Source organism: Oryza glaberrima, chromosome 4, assembly GCF_000147395.1.
Source record: "Oryza glaberrima chromosome 4, OglaRS2, whole genome shotgun sequence".
NCBI lineage: Eukaryota > Viridiplantae > Streptophyta > Magnoliopsida > Poales > Poaceae > Oryza > Oryza glaberrima.
Genome location: NC_068329.1, coordinates 15,390,664 through 15,401,446, shown reverse-complemented (window position 1 = coordinate 15,401,446; position 10,783 = coordinate 15,390,664). Strand labels below are relative to the sequence as shown.

At 41.0% G+C, this 10,783-nt stretch overlaps 1 protein-coding gene across 3 annotated transcripts; it reads right to left on the bottom strand.

Annotated features, from left to right (window-relative positions):
- Positions 1-1,247: 1,247 nt before the first annotated feature.
- Positions 1,248-10,276, bottom strand: LOC127772180 (protein DETOXIFICATION 16-like). 3 transcript variants are annotated; one of them, XM_052298176.1, is made up of 10 exons: positions 10,163-10,276; positions 6,400-6,597; positions 4,669-4,962; positions 3,631-4,175; positions 3,044-3,130; positions 2,905-2,961; positions 2,519-2,757; positions 2,205-2,323; positions 1,886-1,972; positions 1,248-1,765 (listed from the first exon to the last, which is right to left on the bottom strand). In XM_052298176.1, the coding sequence occupies exons 3-10, from the start codon at positions 4,927-4,929 to the stop codon at positions 1,706-1,708; spliced, it is 1,455 nt and encodes a 484-aa protein (XP_052154136.1). In that variant the 5' UTR covers positions 4,930-4,962; positions 6,400-6,597; positions 10,163-10,276; the 3' UTR covers positions 1,248-1,705. The 3 variants fall into 3 exon arrangements, with proteins under 3 accessions (XP_052154136.1, XP_052154135.1, XP_052154134.1); XM_052298175.1 differs by having other exon boundaries at positions 4,669-4,959; XM_052298174.1 differs by having other exon boundaries at positions 4,669-4,970; positions 10,163-10,275.
- Between the last annotated feature and the right edge of the window lie 507 nt (positions 10,277-10,783).

Genomic DNA, 10,783 nt, shown 5'->3' with positions numbered 1-10,783 from the left:
AAGCATGTACTTCTCTAACTAGCTCCTCAACAGTTTGAATTTAATGTGCTTTAATCCCCATAAAGGTACCTACTAACTTCATTCATATCTACGAAGCTATGTAAAGAAATTAGTTAGAATGATGTTTGACGAAACTTGATTAGGAAGGCTTCGCTAGCAAATTCACACTCTACCGTATAAGCTAATCAGAACATCACATAGTTTGTTTTGTTTTCTCTAATATCTCAAGGAATATGTTCCATATCTACAAAGCTATGTAAAGAAATTAGTTAGAATGATGTTTGATGAACCTTGATCTGGAAGGCTTCACTAGCAAATTCACATTATTGCGTATACTTTAATCAGAACATCACATAGTTTGTTTGGTTTTCTCTAATATCTCAATGAATATGTGCGAAGATAAGTGTTACACTACTTTTGGTTAAGCTTTACTAGCAAGTGGTTATGCAAGAAAACATCTAGTTGCACATAGATATATACACACACATGCCGGTAAGAGAAGAAGTTGTATAAGTTGTATCACTATATATATATACACACACATGCTGGTAAGAGAAGAAGTTGTATCACGTCCATAACCTAGTATCATGCTAGTCAACATATGGGAAGATGGGAGGGACATGATCATTAGATGCATGCTTCTGGTACATGAAACAACATATTGTATGCTTTTGATTAATTACAATTTTAAAATGATAGCACAATTAGATTATTTACTTGCTGAGGTAAAATGGTTTAACCCTCCATTTTAGTCTGAAGTGTGAACAACATGTCTTGCCCAAACAACAGCAGTTTAATTTCAATTCTAGCTCTAAGATATCCAACTTACCAGGCCAGTTCCTTATATATTTATTTTGAAGTAAGAATTTAGTTTTTTAAATTTGTTTTCTTCAATGAACAATCTTGAATTAGCATTACTTGATTGAACAGCTAATATGCATCAATAATATCTGTCACACTTTCTCAATTGGAAGCAATAGCACTAGCCATCAACTCATGCATCTCCATGGACAACACATGTTTCAATAAACAGCTTCCACTATTTTTACCCTAGGAATATGGGCATTTTTTTTCACTAATTAAAAACTCCCGTAGGCCAGAATGATAGAAAATTATTTATTTTTAATACTGGAAGCATCACCAACTGTCTGTACCTAGTTGCGATGCAAAGCCTAAAAGTTAAACTTTCATTGTTAAGAAAATCATGAAGCATGCTAATAGGAAAAAAAAACCTTTATATTTGCATATTTGCAACCAAAAGAAGATGTATTTCGTTTAGGAAAAAAGGTATCATGAGTCATGACTCAATGGCGCATGTCACATAATACTTACAATATAATTAATCATCTAATCAATAGTAGAGACAAAATAGTGTCATTGTCGAAATCCTAACATCCACTACATGTAGTTAACTGAACATTTCAATTCATTATCGTATCCAATGTAGTGCCTCTAGTCCATAACATTTTATTTCTTCGTCTGACAAAAAATCCACCAAAAGCAGATTTCTTGCTGTCTGAACTCTTCCTTGCAGATAGTTCCATGTTTTGGCGACTATTAATTGCATCATCAAAACATGGAGATGACAGTCTTAATTTCTTAAGCTGTGATTTCCCATTGTCTCGTAGAATTTCTTGGCCTCTATTGCCAAACAAAATCGTCCATCGATCTTCATCTTGGCTCTTGGATCGTGTACATTGTATTATCATGTCGTCATGTCTGCGGGCAAGGACGAACTGAAAACTCTCTCCTTGGCCTTTAGAGCCTACGGAAAGACACAAGACAAAAACAGGCCACAGCATCAAGAAACCGTACTGACAAGCTGACAGAAAAAAGAACAGTATACATGTGACGCATGCAAGAAGTTGTGAATGATTTTGCTTACTTCTTTCTCCCAGTTGGTGCAGACTGTTATGGCCAGAAGCAACAGCATCTGAACGATGAGTGCACACATTATCCCTAACCACAGTCCCTGCAAGTTTGGAAGCATATATATTGTTCAGAGGTCTAATTCTTCTGCTCAAAACAGAGACCGATTTCTTTTAGATAATGGATAGTAATCAGGCCTCTGTATCTATAAGTGAATATACACGGCCAAAGGTTATATGAAAACTTATATTCCAGGTCTCATATCTAAGAAATAGCCAACCAAAATGTTGACAGAATTGGGGTAATGTTTTCTCTTATGTGAGCAGTAGAATTACCATGCCACCAAGATGGTAGACGAAGGCGAAACACAGCGCCGCTGGAATTCCCACGAGGTAGTACGCTCCAAGGTTAACAATGGCACCAACCTTTTGCCACCCACAGCCTCTTGCAACACCTGAAGAATCCCTCACTGTCAATCATTTTCTTGGGGATAATATGTTTGTTAAAAACCATATATACAAATCAATCATACATAGATGGATATGAAAAGAACCGATTAACGCGTGAAAAAACTCAGACAATAGTCTCTCAATTACATGCATTTTTTTTTCATTTATTTTTGGTTGAGATCGAGCATCGATCATCTGACCTGACAGAACACACTGCAGGTCATCGAAGAGGAACGAGACGGCAAGAATGGGCATCATCTTTGCGACGTACTGGACCACCTCCTCCTCGTTGCTGTACGCGTAACCCCATAGATGGCGCACCAGGATCATGGCGAGCCCGATCGCGACGCCGACGCCGAGACCCAGCACCATCACCACACGGCTGGCCAGACGGGCCGCCTCCGGTCGGCCGGCGCCGAGCTCATTCGAGACCCGGGTGCTGAGAGAGATCACGAAGAACAGGGCATTGTGATGTCGTTAATTTGTCATTGTAAAAGTTCATGAACAATTGTTTTGATGAAAAGAAAAACAATAAATTGAAAGCAATATTTATGATAAGGTGTTTGATTTGATCAATATATCTGACCTTATGGCTGAACCAAGGCCGAAAGGGATCATGAATGCCAAGGAACCCGAGTTCAGGCTGCAGGAAATTCAGTGGTACACGATCAGAGGAGGCAAACTGGATGCAGAATGTGTGACCAAATCATGAAAACATCACTCACCAAATGGACAATACTGATGCTTCCAGCTTCGGATTTGGGAGTAGTCCGGAGAGCAGCACAAGGAGCTCAAACGACCACCACTCCAAGCTACAAAACATGCAAATTTCAGCTAAATTCGACATGAGACAACGAAATTTACCTGAACTCAGAGTGACTAGCACAATAGTTTTCTTAGAGTAATTTTACCGTTCTTAACAAGGTACCAAAATGTATCATATTTTCTAATACTCCTATAAAACCTGATATCTCCTGTTACTAAATTTTTCAGTCCAAAATTTTGATATCCATAGGTATTTTCTCAAGTACTATAAAATTTCATGAGTATGGTGTTGTGTGCTTAGAGATGCACTTGATAATACAGTATTAACTGGTAAGGGATGTGTGGTTTCAATTCCGAGGTCCCATGTTTAGTCCCCAACCTGCTTACAATTCCTTCTTAAAAATAGTTTGAAGAACATCTCTACCTCCGAATCTCTCCTTTTGTGTGTGTGTGTTGCGTGCTGAGTATTGTGTGCGCGTGTACATCTATCGTGTAATGAAGAAAAAAGTACTATAAAATTTATTTTTTTAAGTAAAAGGAAACTTACCAGACCATGAGAGCAGAAGGAACAGCGAGCCTCATGAAGCCGACCAAGTCGTGGAACGCCTCCGACGAGAACCCCGTCCACGTGCTCCGGCACGCTGGCGACAGCCTGACGTAGGCGGCCAGGGCGGCGGCGTTGGCGAGGTAGGCGACGGCGTTGGCGAGCGCGGCGCCCTTGCTGCCGAGCCCGGCGCCGTACACCAGCAGCCAGCACACCGGCAGGTGGCACGCCGCGGCGGCGCCGGAGCTGAGCATCACCGGCATCACGGCGTTCTGCGTCTGCAGGAACCGGACGTGGCACTGCAGGGGCCCGTACGCCAGCAGCGCCGGGATCATCCACCGGATGTAGCTCCCCGCCGCCGCCGCGATCTCCGGGTCCTGCCCGAACAGCAGGAGGAGCTCGCCGGTGTAGGCCCAGACCGCGGCGACGCACACGCTGGCGAGGCCGAGCACCACCATGGCGCGCTGCTTGTACACGCCCACGAGACGGTGCTGCTTCGCCCCGAACGCCTGCCCGCACAGCGTGTCCAGGCTGCTCGCCATGCCAGCCTATACCATGGACGATGTGAACCGGATCGAACACGTACCAAGATGTCAACGAAATTCAAGATCATGTCGGGACTGATGGGGAATGAAAATGAGGTTTTGGGGATGGGTAATTTACTAATTTTATCATCTTTGAGCTCAAGGTATCGAGAAGTACCAAAATTTTCGAATATAAAATTTGATAACTCCATGTATTAAGTATCTTGAGGAAACAAAAATGTTTAGTGTAAAATTTAGATACTTCAAGGTATTTTCTCGAGATGCCACGCCAGATCAAACAGATTGAACATGTACTAAGATGGGAAGCGAATTCAATATCATGTCAGGAATGAATATAAGGTTACGAGGATAGGTAATTTTATAGAAGGTATCGAGAAGTACGTCGAATATAAAATTTGATATTTTTAAATACTAAAAAAATTTAGTGTAAAGTTATCTCGGGTTACTTTCTTAGGAACCGTAAAATTTATATTTGAGAAAGGATTGGTGTGTGTACCAGGAGGCTGAAGCCGGTGACGCCGGCGAAGGAGGTGGCGATGGAGGCGCTGGAGAGCTCAAGCTCGCCGAGGTGGCCGACGAACATGACGGAGATCATCTGCACCACGTTCTGCAGCAGCCAACCGGCGATGAGCGGCCCGGCGAGGTACAGCTGCTTCCTCACCTCGGCCACCACCGCTAGCCTCGAGCTCCCTCCTTTCTTCTCCTCGCCATTGCCGCCTCCAAGAAGAGGCTCCTCCATGCTTGGTGGCGCCGCCATGGCCACGCCCCCCAAGCTTAGCTTCTTGCTCTGCTTCTCAACTTCAAACAGAAAGATGAGTGTGTTTACAATTACAGATGAGGTGAACTACTTACTGAAGGTTGTGAGCAACAGCAAATCAGTCAATAATCTGACAAGTCCTTATAAGGGCTTTGCGATTAATTGGAGGAAACTGCGAGGAAACGAAGCACACTAACTTGACAGCCAAGTTCAACGTGACTAAAAGGCTAAACAAGCTGAGGAAAGAACAAGATACGTTGTCTTATCTGGCAAAGTGATTATGACAGTAGTATATATATACTATCTCCACCGCAAAGAAAAAAAAATGTAACGATCTGGATAGCAAAACGGTCACCACAACGCTAGTTCGAGCAAAAGTTATTATATTTTAGGACGAAAATAGTAGTATTGTAAAAAGAAAAGTACGGAACAATTATAGTATTGTCAAACTATTTTGGAAAACAAATAAAGTATGTTTTCAAAAGTTGAACCAAAAATATTCAAAGGGATATTGATGGTTAAAGTTTAAATGTATTGCCAACGCACATTCCAAAATGTCGCATATTTATGACTGGTAAGAATATTTAAGAAAGGCTAACGAATAGTAAAGAACTGGATTCTAAGACTGTTATCACCACTTCAACAGCCAAACAGATCCTGCTTCGATATGGCTGAAATAACTTGCAGCCAAAGTGGTGAAGTGCAGTAGGGAAGAAAAACCAAAGGAAACAACAGTCAAGCTTGGCAGCCAAGTTCAGGCGTTCAGCATGCCTGACATAATACTATTATACTCGATTAGGACAAGAATGTGTAGCTAGATCCTTTGCACCACGAGTCAAAGGATGAAACAAATTATATATACTTTTAGGTGGCGAAATCAACCAGACTTCCTCCTCTTCCCTCTAGTACTTGTTAACAGAGTCAAACAGGTCATCTTCAGACTGTTTAAATTTGTGTACACTAATCCACGATTTTAGTTCCAGTTAGTAGTATATATTGGATGACTAGATCAAATCATTTTGAAACAGCACATGTCCAAATTTCCAGCTCTTTTAAGCTTATTTTTTCATGCCTGACGCTCACGTGCCAAAGAGACCCATTCTCGACGACATGCAAAGACTCACCGTTGCAACAAATTATGAGGAAAAATATGCATTTGGTTCAGAAGTTCAGAACCGCAAAACTGAACCAAAGAACGGGAATTTCTAAAATTCAAATCATGTCAAGCGGAGAAATTTTGTAATTCTTTCGCAACGAAGAGGCAAATCCGAGCGTAACAGATTTCGCTGTTCCGAATTATTAGCGACAGAGCAAATTCAAATTCATCGAGATAAAAGAAAAGAAATTCCAAGGCGTACGTCAAAAACAGCAAACTCCTCCCGCAGAAGCCGATCTCTCCGGCGCCACAAAAAATTGACTAATTGAGGAAAGAAACACATGACGGGGAGCGACAGGTGGAGCCGTACGTACCGCAGGTCGTCAGCGTCGCCGGCGGCGAGACGCCGGAGTGGAAGGAGAAGGCGCCGCCGCCGTCCGTACGTCCTCTCTCTCCTCCTCCTCCACCTCGGCTAGACGAATGAAGGGCGCGGCGGCGGACCAGGAGGCGAGGCAAGCGGCTAAATGGCGAAAACGAGTGTTCGGCTGGATTTCATATTCATTAACCCCTTCCTGAAAAACTTATTTTATCAATATACCAATCGAGAAAGCTTATTCTGAAACTATAAGCCTAGATGAGGGGTGAAAAAGGTCGAAAATGGCATCATTTTATTACTCTCTCCGTTTCATATTACAACTCTTTTGACTTTTTTTTTCTCAATTTTTTTAAAGTTTAACCAAATTTACAAGAAAATATAGTAAAAAAACAAACATATTATCAAAATATATTTAATATTAGATTTAACGAAACTAATTTGATATTTTATATGATGCTAATTTTTTATGTAAGTTTGATCAAACTAGAAAAAAGTCAAATAACTTATAATATGAAACGGAGGGAATATTATTTTTATGAAAGCAGTATCGATTCGATAAGGAATTTTTCATATTTATGAATTTAACCATTTAGTGGCAACTTCAATAAAACACACAAAAATTAGAAAAACTAAATTTACAGTCAGCAACAATCAGTAATGATATCATTTATTATTATTTTTACAGAAATAGTTTCGGTATGGTCAGAAAATTTTTATGCTAGGTCGTTCCCTCTCATGCGACCCTCGATTGGACGCTGGCAGCAATCGTTCCCTCTTATCCATGTTAGGTCGTCATACGATTATAACATGTGTGTCTATCTATTTAAGAGAGAGTCTAAGACATGGTCCAACTCTAACTCTAATATACATATGTGTGTCTATCTATTTAACATTAACATTGACCGTCACACGAGCAAGGGCTTGGCTCGAGGGATAGTAGCTCCGGCCATGCCTTGAGACCTTGACGCCGATGAGTCCGGCGTCGACCCAACGGTTTAGTTTGTACAGATATATTTACCAAATAATTTTAATTAAGAAGGGCTAAAAATGTTTAAAAAAAACACAAGTGGTGCATAATTTGGTGCACCGATCGATCGAGCGGCGACTTCCTGCGGTGGTGGGGCCATGGCTACCACGATGAACAGCGAAAAGTAAAGATCTATCGGATCAGTGAAAGGGACTCTCTCTCCTCTGCTCCTGGAAAGATTCAGTCGCCTTCAACCTCCAGCAATATTTTCGATTTCCGCTGTATGATCGATCGATCCGGTGGTGATCGACAGACACTGTTCTTGGCACGGCACGAGCGATCGATGGTGACACTGCCAGACTGACCGTGATGAGTGTTCAGCGAATTCCAGCCAATTATAGCTTATTTTTGTTCCCCCCCCCCCCCCCCCCCCCCCTGCATCTTCGGTGTCGGATAATGAATGGCTCGATCGATCTCTTGTACTTGGCGTCCATGGGAAGAGACAAAAGCAGCTAGAAGGCCGTTGTTCAAAAGATCTTTTTTTTTAAAGAAAAGAACTAATAATGTTCAACGCATCGGTGTCGATCTCTGGGGCACTCCACAACACCAGCTGTGTGAAAAAAAAAAAGATTCCAAAACAGTAAATTTCAAAAAAAAAAAAAAACTGTTCTAAGGCATTTGTAATACACACAATATCGTTTGTTGAAAAAAATCAGTTTTATGATTTGTTTTAAAGAACTCAAAGATATTTTAAGCCAATATGTTTCGTGGAATCTCATACAAACTCCCTCCGTCTTAAATACAGTTGTGGGTTTCCGTGTCCTACGTTTGACCGTTCGTCTTATGCGAAATTTTTTTATTAGTTGTATTTTTATTGTTACTAGATGATAAAACATTAATAGTACTTTATGCGTGATTTATTTTTTAAAAGAAAATAAATAAGATGGATGGTCAAACATTGAGTACTAAAACACATAATTGCAATTAAAATGGGACGGAGGAAGTAGAACACTTGTACAACACTACATTTTAAACAATCTTTTCGAGAGTATATATTCCTATTAATATGCATAAAATACACAAACGTATATGCACTTTCAATGAGCAATGTTATTTAAGGAATTGTTGTCGTTAACTTTCATCTCTTACTCTCTTTGAACATGGGTTAAGAGTGACACTTGCTAGTGTGTGTATGGAGTGTGCATCTGTGGCTAGGACTTAGACCCTAGGATTACATCCATAATCATGTTTATGTTATATTATCCATTAAAAATTTGAAGAAATCATACAACCCATTAGCCATTAGTTGATCTAGGTGAGTCCTAGGCTTAGGTAATATCGGGCTCCGCCACTCTGTAATTGTAAAAAGAATAACTTGTTTCTATCATTTGATACATTTCCTTCCTTACTCTACCACTACCAAATATGTGGAGTTAGAATTTTAGATATAAATTTCTGGTAGTTCCTATAAGAACAAGGATAAATAAATGAAAGATAATGAAAATTCTTCACGTCTGACGCCCGATGGGGGAAGAGAAAAAATCGGGCGCCCCACGCCTCCCGCCCCTCCCATGCTCGCGCGACGCCCCCACAATGTGCACCACCACGCGTGCCGTTGCAACAAACCACCCGCATATCACGGAAACATCCTATTAGGGGATTCGTTTCATTTTTTGTTCCACCAACAATATTTTAGCTAGTGTACTCGTGATGTTTCACTATATATAGATCAAATGTTGCAGTGGATTTTTTATATTGTTTTAATAATTTCATCTTGATGGACACGTGGTTTGTTGATGTACACGGGGTTTAAGTGTTGCAATGGCTTTAAATCGTTTGTTGCATACGTTGAATCAAATTGTTTCATCTAGAGATCTGATTGTGTTTTAGTTTTTTTTAAGAATTGAAACATTCTTTCGCTATTTGCCGAAATATTATTTTTATATACGGTGAAACGCGTCCGATTTTTTGGAAACCGATGTTTCATACGTTGTAACAAAAATGTTTCATGTGGTGATTTGGTTGTGTTTCAGCTTTTTATTACAAGATTGAAACATTTTTTATCTACTTGGTGAAACAGCGTCCGATTTTTGATAAAAGAAAATCGGGCGCCCGATTTGTAGGTGCCTCGGAAAGATAATTATTGTTTATTGTCTTTACAAATATATACTCTTATGTATGTGCATGTCTTTTAGTTTTGCTAATATTTATTCTAGCTAGGCTATGTCTGAATGTCTGCTAGCTTATTCTACATTTCTACTGGCATATATTTATTCTATTAACTTTCGTATCCCTAAAATTTTAATCCCATATTCGCCACTTTGCAGCAACATGCATGTATATAAATGCACAAACAACCATCAGCAACCACACTTTATGGAGAAGACGGCTAGGAACCCACTTTGAAATCATTAGTTCCTAAAACTCAACATTAGAGATAAAATCACATCATCACCCACTAACAAACAAGTATTCATTCAATCATCATAAAAGCCCATGCAAGTAGAATGCATCATCTACATTTTATCATATTTTAAAGTTTCACATATAAGCATGTCAAATTATGATAGGGGTGTTACGAAATTTGTGGGCCTAATTAACGCTCACGATTCGTTGCAAACAAAGTACAATTAACACCGAGATGAAAAAAAAAAACATCTTGTGTGTTCAATTTCAAATAAAACATCTTGTGTGTTCAATTTCAAATAAAATATATTGTGTATTCAAATTGACAGAAAGGCAAAGAAGAAGAAGTAGAGGCAGCAAGAACAGAGTAAGATGCGAGAACGCGTACCGCAGAACAGAGAGAGGAGAGGAGGAGATCGATAGAAGCCGTCGTCGTCTCCTCGTCCTCCTCCTTCTCCGGCGAGCGGAGGAGGCCAGGGACGGATGGACGGGCAGGCGGGGAAGCGGGGGTGGAGGCCGTAGCTAAGCTAAAAGGCTGCAGCGAGAGAAACGAGTGGCGCCAGCACGCGATGCATGCGCGTCTGCACTGCACGGTTTGGTTGAGGGGGGGGATCCAAGCCAAGCCGAGGCGGCTACGTGCCTACGTGCAGTCGTGCACGCGATACGGCGGCAGCGTGACGACGAGCGTTTTCATTTGCCCTTTTTTTTTTTCTCTCCTCCTTTTTCTGACTCGATCTCGATCGGAGCTGACGCTACTGGGTCTCTGTAGGTTGTCTCGTCCATTGGAAGGGACGAAATAAAGCAAACAAGGTGATGGTTTCATCTGCTGTTGTGTACCTTGAGGATAGGCAATGAGCTCTAGCTTCTACAGTCGTAGCACGTGGCACCTCAGCTCACATGGTATATGAAAACCTTAGGTTTTATTGACTGATAAACAGCCAATGCTCTGGTACGGAGTGTGAGCGTGTGCACTGTGCATAGGATACACTGCCCGGTTTGCACTGGTCCC

Bases quoted from the DNA above. Each gene is read 5' to 3' on its own strand.
- LOC127772180 (XM_052298176.1), bottom strand. From the start codon at position 4,929: ATGGCGGCGCCACCAAGCATGGAGGAGCCTCTTCTTGGAGGCGGCAAT. The intron at 2,758-2,904 runs GTCAGATATATT...GATCTCTCTCAG, and splicing joins GGCCTTGGTTCAGCCATAAG to CACCCGGGTCTCGAATGAGC. The intron at 1,766-1,885 runs GTAAGCAAAATC...GTCTTTCCGTAG, and splicing joins GCACCAACTGGGAGAAAGAA to GCTCTAAAGGCCAAGGAGAG.